At 41.5% G+C, this 18,094-nt stretch overlaps 1 protein-coding gene across 1 annotated transcript; it reads right to left on the reverse strand.

Annotated features, from left to right (window-relative positions):
• Positions 1 to 7,918: 7,918 nt before the first annotated feature.
• On the reverse strand, positions 7,919 to 17,695 carry LOC140322876 (uncharacterized). The gene is made up of 2 exons (XM_072399500.1): positions 17,567 to 17,695; positions 7,919 to 9,549 (listed from the first exon to the last, which is right to left on the reverse strand). The coding sequence occupies exon 2, from the start codon at positions 9,205 to 9,207 to the stop codon at positions 8,173 to 8,175; it is 1,035 nt and encodes a 344-aa protein (XP_072255601.1). The 5' UTR covers positions 9,208 to 9,549; positions 17,567 to 17,695; the 3' UTR covers positions 7,919 to 8,172.
• Between the last annotated feature and the right edge of the window lie 399 nt (positions 17,696 to 18,094).

Consider the following 18,094-nt stretch of genomic DNA (forward strand, 5'->3'; position numbering starts at 1 on the left):
CAGGAACCCAACTGCAGTCTCAGGGCTAGGAAGCCTAAAATACATTGAGCCTGGGTGATCCTGGGTGATCCAGCAAACCTGGAAAGGATTTGGTCTAGGATTGAAAACATTTCCCAACTAACAGCAAATTTTTTTTAGAAATCCATTCACCCAGGTGCTCTTATAATAGTCTATCTTCTCCAGCCCTGGAGAGCTTTAATAAATCGGGCCCATTGAATGCACAAATATTCACATGGAATATCTGTTTTGTCTGAAATTATGATTTGGTGACAGGCTTTCCATAGAGTAAACCCTAGCTGGATGACCATGCCTGCACCATGTTTGACGGCACAGCTGCCAATAGTCCTCACCATGGTTGCATTTGACAACATGGTGAAACGTCATCGCATTTGGAAGACAGTTACTACCCCATAAAAGAAGTGGCCTTTCTTGGCATGGTCAGCCAACATTAATCATAAGAACATTATAAACAATTTATAAAATTACATTAACACATGAAAGCTTCTATGAGATCCTGGAGCTCATCTTTAGAACATCCCTTGAAGTAAAATGTATGTTAGAGCACGTAGGGTTTAAACTTCTACACATGCTGAACGGTTCATTTATTTTTTCCATAAACCTGTTGGTTCAACAGGTTGGCTCACCATCCAGATATTTCAGGTGTTCCTGTTCTCCCTTGGCAGCTTGTTTGGGATACAGGCTCGGCCAGTTACCTGTTACAGGTGACAAGCAGGTCTCGTGTTCGCTGGACTGGAAGCCAGCCAGGAATTGTGTAATTTTTCCACCAGTTGTGTAATTGTGTACATTGTTCTTCCTGTAAATAGATTCTATTTTCATTTACAGCCTGGACCTGACAGCCTGACCCATTTCAGTTACTTAAAGAGAACCTTTCCTAGGAGAAACACATTGGCCACTATGGTCTTCCTCCTAAAATGTTGTCTGGGTACTCTGCTGATCGACTGACTTTAATAACTTTCTTTGACCTGGAACTTGTGCGCAGATCAGTCAAAGTACATTTAGAAACAATAAAGGGAAGGAGTCCTTCCTTACCCACAACAGGGTTAGTTCAGTAAGGTTTTAGGTGTCAAAACATATGCAGATTTAAAAAAAAAATAGATTATAAAAAAATCATTGCATCTTTATTTCATACATTTAAAAGAAATGTTGTACATGTGATAATTCAATATATACAACATTAAAATCAAATCAATTGTGGTCCATGCTTTGGATGCAGTTTAGAATAACACAGAGGCTAATATCCCAATGCGTTTCAAGGGTAATTTCCTGCTTCTTCAGGGTATATCGGTCAAGGGATCAGCATACCAGCCAAGCAACTAGCATTTGAACAAGTAAGAGGACAGCAATGACAGCCACCATGTTTCTTTTTTTTTTTTTTTTAAAGTCCACATTCAGGAATCCATTTCAATTATTCATAAAAAGTAATTAACAAAAAAACCTAACACCTATTTTATTTATTTATTTTAAGATGTCAGTACTTAAAGAAGGACCCCTCCCACTCCATCCAGGAGGATTGCATTGGCAAGGGTTTTACTCTTGCTTGTTTCCTAGTTAGCAGTGGTTTGGCAAGGACCAGGGGTAGCAGCTGATAAGCTATAAGTTTTTTGTGACTGGCCCACAAACAAAAAATACAGGTACCATTTAGCACATAGCTTCAGTAACATGCAAGATGGACTGAAAGACAGCAGTCCCGCATGACTTATTTGTTTATTTGTTTTGTTTTGCACACCGATTTAGTATTATCATTTGTTCAGTAAACATATAGGGCCTGATTTATGAAAGTTCTCCAAGGCTGGAGAGTATACACGTTCATCAGTAAAGCTGGGTGATCTAGCAAACCTGGAATGGTTTTCTTAAGTCCTTTTTTTATTTGTTAGCAAATGTTTTCAATCCTGGACCAGATCTATTCCAGGTTTTCTGGATCACTCATCTTTATGGATGAAAGTGTATCCTCTCCAGCCTTTGAGAGGTTTAATAAATCAGGGCCATAAACAGATTTTATGTGAATTGATTTTATAACCGTACGAGGAATACCATGGCAAACATGGACCTGTGTTGTAAGGGCCCTCAGCATCTTGTCAGCCCTCCTCTGCCTGCTCTCCGATTCTCCTCTCTCTCCCCGCAGCTAATCTGCTCGAGTCAGCCTGTCTCGCCCTGGCGCGTTCACATATACAGGTCAGTCAGTTAGTAGGCGTTAGGTGCTCCCAGGCTCACGCGGAGCGGATTCACGTGTGTCTGTCTAGCTCACACTCAGAGTGCGAGGGCGAGGAGGTTATTAATATCCTGCTAAGCTTGGATCTCTGAATAATCAAATCGTTATTGTTTTAGCACAGTTGTGACCTAACTAGCTGGGGGAGACGGATAAAGCCGTTTCCTTCTGAGTGTCAACTCCGCCAGGCGAATAATCTTCTCCCTGTGCTATGTCTGAATCTGATGTGCGTAACAAATGGTGCCCTGGGTAAATATAAAGTGTGGGCCCTAAATGCACAGCAATCGAGCTCCCTGCATCTCTGACATTCTGGGCCCTTGAGAAAGTTGTGGCCCTAAAACTGGTACTGAAACTACAGGTCGCGTGTTTAAAGCAGAACTTAAAAATAAAAAAAAAACTGAGAAGGTAGGTTGTTCATCACCAGTCTCTTCTGCAATAAAATAAACTTACCTGCCTGTTCTCGATTTTTTACCTAAACTCGTTCCCTCGCTGGCATCTTGACCCCATCCTTCTCCAGGTTTGGGATCTTCAACTATCCTGATTGCCAAGGCTGGAATGATGTAACTCCTGCGCCTGCACATGGTTCATTCATTCCCGCCAGCCAGCTATGCTGGGATCATACACTGAACTGCACATTCACATAAAAACATTGATAACTATTTAATTTACAGCACTGAGTAATATGTTGGCGCCACATAAATCCTGTTTATTAATAATAATAATAATAATAATAATATTAAAAATAATAAAAATAACAGGCAGGTAAGTTTGGTTTCCTGCAGATAGGACATTGCAACAGCAGTCCAGGAAGCGCTTCAGGCGCAAACTTTATGTCATGTGAGGGTGCTCTGGCCTGGTGATTGGCTCCTAGATCCTGACGCTCTCACTATGGACGACAACACATAATGCCCTATGACCAAATTTATGGGGTATTTTTGCTGGCTTGGGCATTGCTAATGCTATGCAGCAAAATGTAACTGTTTTCACAAATCCCCTTACGTGTGCAATTGGTGGGGTTGCTTGCTCAATCTGCCAGGTTGGTCTTTGTGATGCCAGTCCTGGTCGTGCTAATCAGTTGGTGTTTGGACAGCGGGATCAGAGAATCTCTTCCTGTCCTGCCATCTTGTGTCGGGGGTGTACTCACATCTGGCCTGGGGTATGTGCCCTGTAATGGGTTTGATGGGTGCAGTTGGGGCAAAGATGGTTTTATAACTGGTCAGTGTTGGAAATTAAGCCCACTGTTCTTATTTTATATTCAGTTTATTTTGCCTTGGGTGAATGCACCACACTAAGTATATCTAAACACAGAAAGGGTGGGGTATGGGACACCTCCTCTTCCATAATGCCCTATATAAAGTAAATCTTAGGCGTTGGGTTGAGCGGTTGGAACAGGAAAATACAGAGGCTTTAGCCAAACATTTACTAAGCAAAAACACCACAATAAGAACCCCATTTTACAAAAAAAAATGATAGTTATTATCAGTCGAAGCTTACAAAAATAACAATCACATGACATGGATGAAAAAAAGCCCTGTATTCTGGTGTTAGAGCTTTGTATATGGAAGTCATCTGTTTACATTTTGCTATTTGTACATGGTTCTTGGTTGACAGAAGTTACCATGGCAATCACTAGGCCGAGCAGCCCTGTCTGTGGTTAATGGGCTCACTGGACCAGCCAGCCGCCTCTCGCCAGGTGCCTACTGTGCCAGGTGACAAAAATGACCTTGTCCGTATACCAGGCATACACTATGCGATTGTGCCTGGATGGCATTTTCATTTTTATGATTGTCAGGGCCTGTTTTAGGAGAAGGCAGGCTGGGCAAATGCCGAATACCCCCAATATTTTGGGGTCCTAACTGGCAGAATGGCAGGGGTGCAGGGAGCCAGAATGATGCGCATTTGGTGCCTTCACTTTAGGAGACCTATCTTCCGCTATTGTCCCCCTTCCCTTTATTTTTTAATAACTGTGCTCTTCTATTGCCCCCCTCCATTCATTATTACCTGTGTGCTTTTATTGCCCTCCTTCCATTATTTAATACCTTGTCCTTCTATTGCCCCCCACCTTTGTTATCTAATACCTGTGTCCCCCTCACCCCCTTCACAATCCATTACATTAAGTCCTTACATTCTTCTATTGCCCCCTCCTTATCTATTGTTTGTGTTCTTCTATTGCCCCCTCCCCTGTTATTTTCTAATACCTGTGCTCTACTCATGTCTCCCCAACCTTTTTTTTGTTATTTAATACCCATGTTTTTGTATTGGCCCCCCCCCCATTTGCTCATTACCTAATATCTGTGTTCTTCTACTGCCCCCTCAATACTTGTGACCTTCTATTGCCCATTCCCCGTTATTATCTAATTCTAATATCTGTGTTTTTCTATTGCCCCCTTAATACCTGCGACCTTCTATTGCCCCTTCCCTGCTGTTATCTAATTCTAATACCTGTGCTCTTCTTTTGCCTTCACCCTTGTTATCTAATACTTGTGTTCCCTTATTGCCCCCCCATACCTGTTTCCTTGTTTTGCCCCCTTCCCCATGGTATTACCCAATATCTGTGTTTATCTATTGCCCCCATTTCTTCATTATGTAATCTTTGTGTTCTTCTTCTTTTCTGCCTCCACCATTGTTATCTAATACTTGTGTTCTTCTGTTGCCTCCTCAATTGCTGTGTCCTTCTATTGGCCCCATCCCATGGTATTATCTAATACCTATGTCCTTCTATTGCCCTCCTCCCCATGGTATTATCTAATTCCTGTGTTTTTCTATTGCCCCCATCCCCTCGTTATCTTTCCCTTTGTTTTGTTATCTAAAACCTATGTTTTTTTATTGCCCCTCATTCGCTCATTACCTAATTTGTGTGTTCTTCCATTGCCCCCCATTACCTGTGTCCTTCTATTGCCCCCCCCCAATGGTATTATCCAATATCTGTGTTTTTCTTTTGTCCCCATCCCTTCATTATGTAATATATTTGTTCTTCTTTTGTCTCTGCCATTGTTATCCAATGCTTGTGTTCTTCTGTTGCCCCCTTCCCTGTTATTATCTAATACATGTATCCTTTACCTGCCCCCCCCCCCCCCCCTCATGTCATTATCTAATACCTGTATCCTTCTATAGACTTCCTCCCTATGGTATTATCTAATGCCTGTGTTTATCAATTCCCCCCTCCCCTTCATTATCTCATATTTGTGTTCCTCTTTTGCCCTCCACCCTCCTTATCTAATGCTTCTGTTCTTTTCTTTTGCCCCCTCCCTTGTTATCTTCTACTGTATCACTCCTATGTTTCATTATCTAATATCTGTCATCTTTAATTGCCTCCCACCCATTTATTATCCAATACCTGCATTTTTCTATCACCCCTTTATTATCTAATACACATATTTCACTATGCCCCCCCCCCCCCACTCATTATACAATACCTGTGTTCTTCTATTGCCCCACAATAATCTAATACCCGTCCTCTCTCATTATTATTGTTATATCTGGACATTTTCAGTATCTCTATATTCTGTTTTATCCTCTGGACTTGGTCTCAATGTTCTGATTCTCTTATTCTTATGGCGCTCAGTGTTCCTGTCTGTAATGATCTCTGTATCGTTGTGTACTCGCTGTGTTGCCCGAAGGGATGGATTGTGTAACACGGTTACATAACTGGTCCGTGGAGGGGCAGAACTCGTATCTCAGAGAAGTAGGTTAACTGTAGAGAAGACATAAGCACATTTATTTTTATTATATTTCCAATATTTTTGGAGAGCTGACAGATTCCAAAGACGTCCATGTAGATCTCGCTGCTCCAATGCCACTCTGCGAAACCCAACAATGCACACCGGTCCAAGAGAAATACAAAGGTGTGCAATCTAGACCTCTGCTTGACATTTTATTATGGCACATAGTCTATCCCCAAACTGCTTACCTTTGACATATTTCACCCTGTAAGTGGCTTATTCGTCGAGTCCACCAGTAAGCCCCTTACAAGGCAAATCACATCAGTGTCTGGAATCTGGACTGATTGGTATTGCAAAGCTGCAAGAACAAGAATACCCTGGGTGTGGAAACAATCTAATTCAGTGTATGAGACTGCTGGGGTCACCTAATGGAGCTGGGAAAAAATATCCCTGACATAACATGACTCCACGGCCTATTTTAGGTCATTGCTGACATTGGCACCCATGCAGGATGATGCATTTCCTCAATCTCCTCTCCCACAGGCTGCAACCTCTGTAGGAGGCCCATTCATGTTAGACATTTGTGCTTTTCAATTGCCCCCCCCCCCCCCAATACTCATGTTGTTCTATTTACCCCAATCCCCTTATTAGCTAAAATAAGTGTTGTTTACAGAGCTCAATATCTCAAGCTCAAATCTATGCTATGGTCAAAGTCATCCCATTTCAATCTGTTGTGTTTTGATGGCTGTAGAGTTTCAAAAAGAGAGGAAACCCGAAGGCAGACCATACAATTAAATCTGTAGTGTTTTGTTCCATATTTGCAACCCTTTATTACAAGCCAAAAAAATCTTTCGGAGGAATCAAGAATATTTAACTTTTATATCATTTGTATCTGTGTGACCCATTTCATATCCATGTAAAAAGAGAGTTATTATTGAGACAGATACATCTCCTTTAAGTAGACAAATTGTAATTGTATATTTATAGGTCTAGCATTGACTACACAGGGCGAGGGAATAATTGACTGGAAACAAATTGAATACAAATTGTTTTCAGTAATGGATTGTGTAGACCGGCCTTCACAGTCCATATTTATTGCCAGCGCTGCTGTAATGGGCAGAAACATTTTCCTGGCTGGTAGGCTCATGTGTATCTAGGTGACGTATGCTCTCCAATAACACTTCCAGATTCCATCATTCTTTGTTTGGTGTAATACCCCTGGATCATTTTCATGATAGGATCCTGTATGCCTCACTCCTGCACGCTTCTCCATGGTCTCTCTTGTTTATTCTGTGTGTTGCCCGCTTCTGACTTTGTATCCCAGGCCCCCTGCCAGCTGGACAGGAATCTGACCCACTTCTACCTGACCTACTAATGCTTAAATCCTGGCGCAAGCAGCCACAGCCAGATTATATAAAGACACCAAGGAAGGAAAGTTGCAAACAGCCCGGGGAGCCTGAACAGAACAAATATCAATACTGTGGCGCCTTCAGCAATGTAAGGTATAGATTTCAAGTGTGGAGGCTGGCACATGGAGAATGCCACAGATCTACTGAGCCACCTGGCAACCTAACAAAATGATGGACGTCTGCGCATAAACTAAATAGGGGCCCTAAATGCACAATATTCCAGCTCTCTATGCCCCTGCCATACTTTTAGGTTGGGCCCTGCGAAAGGTGGGGGTCATTCTTTTTACATTAAGAATAATGTAGAAAGAATGTAGCAGATACTCAAAATAATTTTAATAAAAGAATACAGAGAATGGTGTATTTGCTTCATTGAAACAACATTTCAATCACTGCTTGGCTTACTTAAGGCCCTGAGAAAGCGAGCTGTGATGTATCGAAACGTCGGTCCAATAAAAGCATCTGCGCCATTCTCCTATGACATTGCTGTGTACATAACCCTACTCATCCTACTCATTCATTCTACATTATCCGAAGTCTAAACCCCTCCCATTATAGCTCATCCAATCACCTTTAATAACTAAGATTTTCTATACACTTCTAAATACACACACACTAATAACTTTAGATTTAAACAAGTTTATTTAACTATACACATAACGTACATATATACAGAAATAGTGCCAGTCTCCCTTGCTCTAACACTATGCCCTCCCCTCCCCCCAAAATTTCAGCAGTGTAACAGTAATAGAAGGATCAGCCATTAGTCTTTAAAGCTATAGTCACAAAGTGGCACCGCAGATATTGATAGATGTGAATGGTGGCCAGGTTTTTCTTTTTGGCATCAATAACTGGATAGCAAAGTACCGGCTGATATTTAATTCTGCACCTCGACTCCCTGACCTTTATCTGAAATCCACCCCTCATGTCCATGTGTTCGCCACTTCAACCTCAGTTTGTGCGGCAGTTTGACATCATGCACTGGCTCCTGAGAGGTTGGGCAACAGGTTGATCCCCCTTCGTCGCTACCACTGTCCTCACTATGGTACCCAGACTGCGGGGATTTAGGAGACAAGGGGTCCAAGGAGGCTTTAACACCAGGGGCCTTCTCCATGTGCTGGTAAGAAGTTTGTAAACTGTCCGCATGTACAAAAATAGAGGAACGTGGCAGTGGGGCACTGTAGTCGGAAGTGTGGTGTTTCAGTGATTCCACATCTGAGGGCACTATGTGCCTGTGCTGGGGTTCCACAGTAAGTCCACCAACTCGGTACAATATTACACCCCCGCGCGGCACTGCTAATCTCATGGATGCATTGTGTTCCACTGGGCACAAATTGGTATAGTCATTTTCCATGGGTCTCCCCTCTTCATAGGTGGCTGGCACCGGGCTATCCCGTGAAGATTGATCAGAGAGGTCAGACAGGGAACCGTGTGGGGAGTAACTATCCATGGCCGCACCCCCACCACTGTCCGCCTCTGAGGAGTCTGAGTTCATGGCTAAGTAAGGGGATGTGTAGGTTGTATTCCTTGAGTTGCACAGCAAAGATCCCCCATCAGCAGTCTTGTGGTTGCTCAGTCCATGGCTGGCCTCCATGAATGAAGCAGCTGAAATTAATCCATATCTCAGTTTTAGCTGGAACAATTCATTCCTCAAGCGTCCATTTTCCTCATCCAGTGCTGCCACCCTCCCTTCCAGCACCAAGTCATGATAGCGTCTCTTTTCCCGTGACCTCTTGGCTGCCTCATTGTTTTTCCGTCTCTTCTCCCAGTAACTGGCATCCTTCTTTTCATCGGAGATAAACTCCCGCTTGCGACGACCAGTTCCAGATCCAATTGGGCTACCTGAAACTCTTCCCCTGGAATTTTGCTCCAAGATGCTCTGTGAGTAATTGTCCATCACTGGAGATTCCATATTTACTGTTGTGTTCCTCAAGAAATCTGTACGTCCAATTCTTTACTGTGGATAGATAGAGATCAGCTATAGCGTCCCCTAATACTGTCCCCAAAGTTGAAGACTAGGAGTGCGTTTTCCTTGTTTGGGCTCACCATGCAGTTTAAGCATTTTAATCTTGCACTCTTTCTTTCTCTACCAGATCAACCACCGCAATACAAAACTCCCACGTTCTCCGGGATTAATGAGTCAGATCTCTGCTGTTGGATTTGTTTTTGAATGAGGAGAAGTTCCTCTCTTTCTCCTTTGTCAGGTAATAATTCTCTGCTTCCCTCACGGCAGGTTTTGCTCTCCCAGACACGCCTATGGAGGAAGATAAAAAAAGAAGACATTTGGGAAAGTGGTATTTTGGAACCCCGCCTCCAACATCCTTACATAATATGACCCTGCAATCTGGCATGAAATGGACTCACGTTTGACCTGGTTCGCTTTGAATGTTAATTATCTCAATTACTCGTTTTGTAATCTGTTTTCATATTGCACACGAAACTATGTATACACAAACATACATTTAGGCAGACAGGTGTCTCCAAAGTCCATGTGCAGAATCTCTATTCATCCCCTAACTGGTAATACCTGAAGTTAGCAACAAAAACACGTGTAAGAATGTTATGCAGATATGGCTCGTTGACCTACAGAACTAGTAATGCAGTGGTGTCTCTGCAGATGTCCTACGTGACCCCTGCTGAAACAGAGCCAGCATTTCCCACTCAGCCTGAGATTTGCTGATTGCAAGGTATGACTTAGCATAGGACCTCCACAGTGTGACCACTGTTTCCGCGCAGAGAACAAGAGTCCTTCTCTGCAACATGGCAGTGGGCAAGGTTTTCTACTCAGTAATAGGTTTTTAAAGAAAATTACTTTGAACACTTTATGTATTGATGAACCTTGAATATATTTAGTTGATTAGGTGAAATTTAGATGAAAACGTTTGTTGAAAATTTTAGCATACAGAAGCAGTTCTAAATATTTCTGGGGGGAAAAATGATTTATAAATGAACAAGAACCTACAACCAATAAAACAGTACAATCCCTCCGTGTTTTTTGCACTGCTTTAGTTTTGGGATTGAGATGGAAAAGCTCATGCAATGATTTCAGCTTTTATTTCAAGATTTGTCCAAAGGATTTTTGAGTTCCAGTTTTTCAGGTTGTTCTTAGAAATCAGCAAAGAAAGGGTTACTTAGACAATTACTTTTTTTTTCTAATCTGCCCCCAAACCATAAAGCTGGAAGTGTACTGTTGTCTTGTCCACATATATGTGTCAGTGTGTTAGTATGTGTGTACACACCCTGCTCCCTCCACCCTCCCTCCATGTATAGTCCACGTGCCTGGTCTCCCTGCCATGTGACCAACCAGCGCAAGGCAAGGAAACTAGGTCAGGATTTCATAAACAGACCTGGGGGCGCGCTGCCAGGGACCAAGTACCCTGTGCCGCCAGAGACCTGTTCCTTGCCACAAACCCATTCGGTGCCAGGCTTTGGAAAACATGCAATAACAAATATATATTGCTTTGCCAGAGACCAAATACCCTGCAACACCACAAGCCCAATCAGTGTCAGGCTTTTAAAAATATGAAATTTAAAACACATGTTCAGTGCCAGACACTATGTACCCTGAAATACCACAAACCTTCAGTGCCAGGCTCTCGGAAATATGCAAAAAACTATGTACCCTAAACCTACACAAACCCTTTCTGTGCCAGGCTTTCAGCAAATGCAAAAACAGACACTCATTTTGTGCCATGGACTGCCTCAATCCACACCAAACCCATTTGGTGCCAACATGCCACAGTCAGTAGCAGAATTGAGGAGCTTTGTACTGGTGGAGACTTGCTTCTTGCCATGATATATGCTGTAACGGGCACCTAATTATTGATATTAGTCTGCAACAAGTCCAGTCAATGCCAGGAAAATGCTCAGTGCAAACTGTAGAAACCCAAAGCAACCAATTAGAATTTACAGACTGGCCTAGTACACCATGGATTCAATATGGCGGCTGTTGGCACGACTTCACTTGTACTGTATAACTGCATAAGCGCATAATGGGCTTACTTGTTTGCAAAGTTCTGGCAAGAACTGATTGTGAGTGCATGGATGGGGTGTTTTGTACATTACGTGGTGGAGCATGTTTAGAACGTCCACCTGGCAGCTATTTTACGGATCTGGCTGGTAACAATGGGGCTTGCTGCCAATGTTATTATTAGGAAACAGACCATAATGGCCTTTGTTGAGCGGCTTTTGACATCAGTTTGATATACTTCTGAGATCCTATAAAAAAACTACTGATGAGTGCATTTGATGCAATACAATGCAAAATCTGAAGCTAATAAAATCCATTGACACAGGTCCTAATGTTGGCATTTCTTCACTAGAAAAAGTGGTGACCCTAATCTTCTTAGATGGTCCAGGCCACCAGCAAGAACTTGGTTTTCATTGAATTGGAATGGAGATTTATATGATAACTGACATCTGATTTCCAAAGTTTGCAACTGCTCTTTGTTCCCTGGCACTAAGATATTCTGGTCAATGACGTGTCCTGCCAGAGACCGGCCAGCTCCCACACACCAGCTCAATGCCAGGCTGAAGTCATTTATTTTACTAGACTGCCATTCCCTGAAAGAGAACTGATGTGTTCTGCCAACGGGCTGCTTACCAATGCAAACTCATTCATGCCAGGCATTCCGGGTTATACCATGATGGGTGCCGACTTCACATGGGAGGGTTTATATAAAGAGAAGTATTGGGTTGGCATGACCACTTTTAACCTGGATGACTAGAAGGAAGATTATCAGCAAAGCTGTTTATTATTTTTTTTATGTCCAATCTATTTTTATAGAATTTATAGTGGTATAACAGAATATATAAAGGCACACAACCAATCACAGGCCTACTTCACTGAATGGACATGATGGGCAGTCTTGTGGCACTTCTAGCACCATGGAGTAGTCTATAAATATTGACTTGCTGAACTTCTGTACATTATATTGGGCTCCTATGCCAGCCAAACTCAAAAAAACATTTTATTTAGAAATCAGAATGAAAAAATTGTATTCTGGTTGCTATCAGTTTCTGGACTTTGCACTATGTTAGTGAGTAAGCCTTCTAGTGCCAGATCACTGTCCAACATTCCTGGATACTAATAATGCCTTCCAAGTGCCAAGCACACAGCACAATGCCAATAACCATTCACTTTTTTTTATTTGATAAGAAGAAGAGCAAAGTTCATTAATGTACCACAACCAATAAGAATGCATCTTTGTCCAGATGTCCAAAAGCTGATTGGCTGTCTGGCTCACTGAACTTTGAAATTATTTCTGCACTTTGTACTGCGTAGGCAGTGTAAATACCCACACGCTGGCACGCACCATCCAGGCCCATGGTTATAGGTTTGATCTGTATGCTTGATACTGAAAAGTGAAACTACAATTTTGTCTTGAAATGTTTTGCATGTTCTGAAACTGGTTACTGGAAGGGATTGACTTCATATATGTTATATGTATATTATTTATATTATAATATATGTAATAAAATATATTATATTATATGTATTATGTATATTATTATGATGAGATTGGGTGTTTTAATAGGAAATACAGACTGGCACACGCATAAGCTTTCTGTCTATATCACATTATGGGGAATAGTTGTCAGTACACTGCAAGCCCTGAGCAGACTTCTGGGGGAAAACAATGAGACAATCGCATAGGAGAAATCCCTAAATTGTGAAAGGAACATTTAATTTTAAAATCCAGGCACAAACCCATTAGAGAACTAAACTTGGGTTATGTGAGTTCTTGGGATCCAGGCACAAAGAAGGGAGATGGATTATTCATAGAAGTGCTTGCAGGTACCTCAGAGTTCCTGCTTATATAATCAAGCATTTGGTTTTGCATTTAAGGTTAAGCCGACCTAGAATAAAACCTGAAGTATACAAGGCTGCTTTACTGCAGAATACACTAGAGTGATTTTACAAATCCCATGTTTCTAGAAATAAAAAAGTACTCCAGTAATACAGTTTATATGGGAGCAGAATAGTATAGTGTAGATTGCCAGTCTATGGTAGATGACCATACCATTAGCATCATTAGCACTCCTTTTATATCAATAGCAACCAATCATTCTCTAGATGTCATTTGATGCACTCTGGTTTTAGCAATGCAATTTGATTATTGTTATTTAAAAATGTATGAAGAAAGAAAGAAAGAAAGAAAAAAAGAAAGAAAGAAAGAAAGAAAGAGAGAGAGAGAGAGAGAGAGAGAGAGAGAGAGAGAGAAAGAAAGAAAGAAAGAAAGAAAGAAAGAAAGAAAGAAAGAAAGAAAGAAAGAAAGAAAGAAAGAAAGAAAAAGAAAGAAAGAAAGAAAGAAAGAAGAAGAAAATGTTTATAGTGAAAAAAGGAAAGTTTATAGATAAAAGAAAGAAAGAAGAAGAAGAAGAAAATGTTTATAGTGAAAAAAGGAAAGTTTATAGATAAAAGGAAGAAAAGAAATGATGAATGTCTGATTGATTGAATGATTGATTGATTGACATGCATATTCATGTACACATAGGTAAAAACCCCTGCCACATGTATAAAGTCTTACCCCCGCAAACCATACAATATAAGCAGATTTAATGTTCTGGGTCACTGCTTCTTTTTACGTAACTTTTTTTAACATGGCCCAGAATCTTGTGTGACACCCATGAAATTCAGTAACAGCAGATAATATAATTAATACAGTTTACATAATAATAAGCACGCGGCTCAGCTGCGTAATCACTCCACCACCTACATAAGGTAGGTAAATCTTAGAGGAATTACTCATGTTTTGTAATGCTGATGGGATCAGGAGAGAGAGAGAGGACTGGTAGGGATTTGTCAATTAAGGTGGGGGTGAGAGAGAGAGATCTGTAATCATCCTGCACGTGTGCCACATATTTACACGTGAATTGTTGTCCCTTGAAGTCATATTTTCAGGAAGTGTTGGGAGCTGTTGAGTAATGCCTGCACGTTTTCTCTTTTTGTAAGGCAATTGAGGATTGACAGCTGGCAGTGGAGGGGCATCAAGCAGTGCACACTGGTGGCCGCTCCTGGGTTTTCATATTTGGTGGGGGTGCAAGCATAGCTGCTTCTCACATGACAAGCTGAACATGTGAAAAGTTTTCTCCTTTTCTGCCTGTTATCAGAACTTGGTGGGAATTAATATAAGAATTTCTGCAGAAAAACTTTGAACACCTGCACAAGGGCCCTCTGGGAGTAAGGGGCCCAATTATACAGGATGTGGGTCTGGGAACCCTCCCAAGCACAGGCAGGTGACAATGGGGGAGATACTCTATATGAAGTTCTCACTATTCTCCTGGTCTATAATATTCGAGTTGTATTATGGAGTGTAATAATTTATTGATGTATCATCAGTACTAAAAGCATCGTATTAATCTTTAATGGGGTAAATATAAAATATTAAATCAGAATATTTGATATTTACCAATTGCAGCCAGCAGGCGATAAGCTCAATGCATAGCATCAACTTTCTGTTGGGGTATTTTCCAGCTTGTCCAAGTTGGCATATGCCTATTGTGGGTACACGCCCTAAACAAATACATATTACATACGTTTCATTTGCAGCTGGTATGCTACTCTAGAGCTCAGATCATGCCATGCACCAGGCTGCCAGATCCCTGGAACACATTCACCACAATTGCCAATATCCTAAAATAGATTGTAATCACACCCAATGTCTCTTGCCAATCCTTTACTCTGTGTGAGCAGCAAAGTCAGCATATAACCAGAGAATGATCACATATCACCCCATAATTATAAACCTGGTGTTTGCAATGAGGGTTTTGCATGCAAACAGTATTTTACAATAGATAAAGGAATTCAGGGAAAACCCATTTCCGGGCCTTCTTCTGAAAAAGCTAATTTCCTAGCTGTTTCTGGCTTGGTTCCTGATCCAAAGCAAGCATGCACATCAGTAAAGTCAGAAACTTCTAGAAAATGTTACATCTATTAGGTTGCTGAACAGAATTGGGAAGTATAGGGATATTTCCAGGGACCTGGGAGAAATGTTTAAAGTTCGGACTGCTTCTGTAATGCCATGGCAGTCAGCAGTTATGAGTTCTATGCTAATAGCTCAGATCCATTTGGCAAAGCTGATGCAGAGCTCCTGTTGCAGAGTTGCATACACGCCTGTTTATTCTCCTGAATATATATTAATATTACAATAAAGACCTATGTATGCATCAATTCTAATTAACCAGCTTTTAGTTGAGTGAACTTTAGATGCTGGATTACTGTTGTCTGAACATTGCTCTCTACACTCATGAACAATCCCAATAGGTAATGATGTCATTATTATGCAGCTACACCTTACATGTGATTGATACCTGCCACATAATTATTCCTAGATAATATGATGCTTATGTTATGACTTTCTATGGACTAATATCATAGGAAGTAGCTGAAATTGATGGACATTGGAAAAACGAATAGGGAGGAGATCCCTGCCCACATGAGATTGTAATAGATAGCTGATGAATAGAATCACCTTGAGATATTAGGCACCTAACACTATGCAGTGATTTATGTTTGCACTTTGAATGCCCACTTTCATTAGCGTTAGTACATGTGATGTGAAGTCTGAAGCAGTAATTATATATAAAAGTCTAGGAATGGAAAAGTGAGCTTGACATCCATAAAAAAACAATTTCATTTGTCCTTATTTGTTTAACCGATATTGGCAAAAGTAGTTTGAAGTGTAATTTGAGCAACCTACACCAGCTTACATCCCTCTCTGGGTTAATTCTCGGAGGCCAAAAAGTCACGGCATGTAAGAGCCTCCTATTGGACTATTTCTATATGTCCTGGGTGGTCACAGAAACCCCCTACTGGACTGCTTCCAGGAGTAAGGTGATCACAAAACCCGTCCAGTGGACAACGTTAAGGAACCAGATAGTCATAGCACCCAAGAACCCCCCCCCCCCCATATACTAATTAGAGATGTAACAGTAACATATAAATAGGTTAGTAATGACACCTAAAAATACCCACTGGACTGGATTGTAGGGGTAAGGTAATCATGGCACCTAAGAACTATCCACTGGACTAAATGCAGACGTCATGTAGTCATGCCACTTAAGAATTCCCCACTGGACTAATTCTAAAATGTTTCTAGTTACAAAACCCAACAGACCCCCACTGGACTAATTCCAGGAGTAAGGTAGTAACAGCACATAAGAACCTCCCCACTGAAATAAGACTAGGAGCCTGCTAGTTACGACACCCAACAGACCCCCAGTGGACTAATTCTAGGAATAAGGTATTAAGGACACCTAAGAACCCCTCTAATTCCAGGAACCTAAAAGTTATAGCAAGTTATAAATGCTACAAAATAAATATTTTTAGAAGTAGCCACAGCACCTAAACCTACTGAACTAATTCTGAAAGCTAGGTACTCGAAGCATCTAACCCTCCCTATTCCCCCAAAGGCCTAATTTCAGAAGCTAGGTACTCAAATCACCTCTGAATCCTTCAGTTAACTAATTCCTTAAATAAGGTAGTCATGGCACCTAAGAAACCCCCACTGAACTAATTCCAGGAGCCAGGTGTTCACCTAGCACATGCTGACACCAAACTTTTGCCCTTTTTTGTTCTAACAATGGATGCACAGCATGCTTTGGCTCCCTTACAAGATCCAACTGGCTTCTGGATTTGGCAATTTGATTTGACTCTGCCCCTCATCTCAGCACAGTTTTGGCCAAATCTGAGTTGGCACATAATTTACAGTCAGTTGTACATTATTAGATTTTTTATTCTAGGTAAATAAAAATAATTTTTGTCCCTTGTTAGCCAGTAGCTGCCCTTTTAGGTGCGGAATTCTGCTGCTTCCATTTTTTCTTAAAGAATAAGTACTATATAATGCAACTGGAAGAGTGAGACTTTCCTTGCTGTTGCAGAATAGTTAGAACTTCATAGTAGGTAGGTGAAACTTTTGGCTGTGGGATCTCACCGCTGGACTTCCCAAAGGAATAGCCTATGTGTGACTGACCACAACAACCCATCCATAACAGAAGTGTTAATTTTTTAGGTGGACTGTCTCTTTAATAGGTATGGTGACCATGAGTCTTTTTATCTGGTTCTTCAGCTGATCACAAAATCTTTGATGAATTCTACAACTCACCTGCTGCTGCTACTCTACAAACTCCCAATACACACCTTCCTGTGCACATGGAACAAGGTTTATAGACCTAGGTTCCATTAATCCTGTACAGCTGCTATAGCTCCCATATAACTGCAGCTAAGCTTGCATACAGGTAGATCAAAGCGTAAACCAGTGGTCACTTACCTTCCCTGTCCCAGCAGCTGGTCAGTGCAATGCGTTTGGCTAGCTGTTGTTTTCTGTACGTGCGTTTCCCTCTATCTCCTCCTCCTGTTGTGTGCTCTACTTTCCTGGCATCACTCCTCTTGCTCTCTCTATTTCTCTCTCTCTCTGAGAATGTGTGTTAGTGGGTCAGACATTGCATAACCAAACGTCACAATCTGTGTGTGTCTGACAGAGGATGGGGGCCGAGGAGACACAAGGAGGGAAGGAGGAGAGAGGGAGAGAAGCAGACACATGCACAGAAAAGGAGGGATAAACCCAACCGCCAATAATAGTCCCATTGTCTGGCCTGCAGAGCTTACAATCTACTCTATGTATGTTTCAGCTCCACTTGTGTGCCCTTGGGCACTTTGTGTATATGTATGTGCACCTATATTTATTAACTCGGAGCAGATACGGATATTATTGGTGCATTTGCAATGTTACAAGTTCCTAATGGAGTCGGAACGGTTTAAAAGTACTGAGCGAGGTTATTCGCTTTCTTCTTAGAAA

This window comes from Pyxicephalus adspersus, chromosome 2 (genome assembly GCF_032062135.1).
Source record: "Pyxicephalus adspersus chromosome 2, UCB_Pads_2.0, whole genome shotgun sequence".
Taxonomy (NCBI): domain Eukaryota; kingdom Metazoa; phylum Chordata; class Amphibia; order Anura; family Pyxicephalidae; genus Pyxicephalus; species Pyxicephalus adspersus.

Coding starts and splice junctions, on each gene's coding strand:
- LOC140322876 (XM_072399500.1), bottom strand. CDS start 9,207: ATGGAATCTCCAGTGATGGACAATTACTCACAGAGCATCTTGGAGCAA.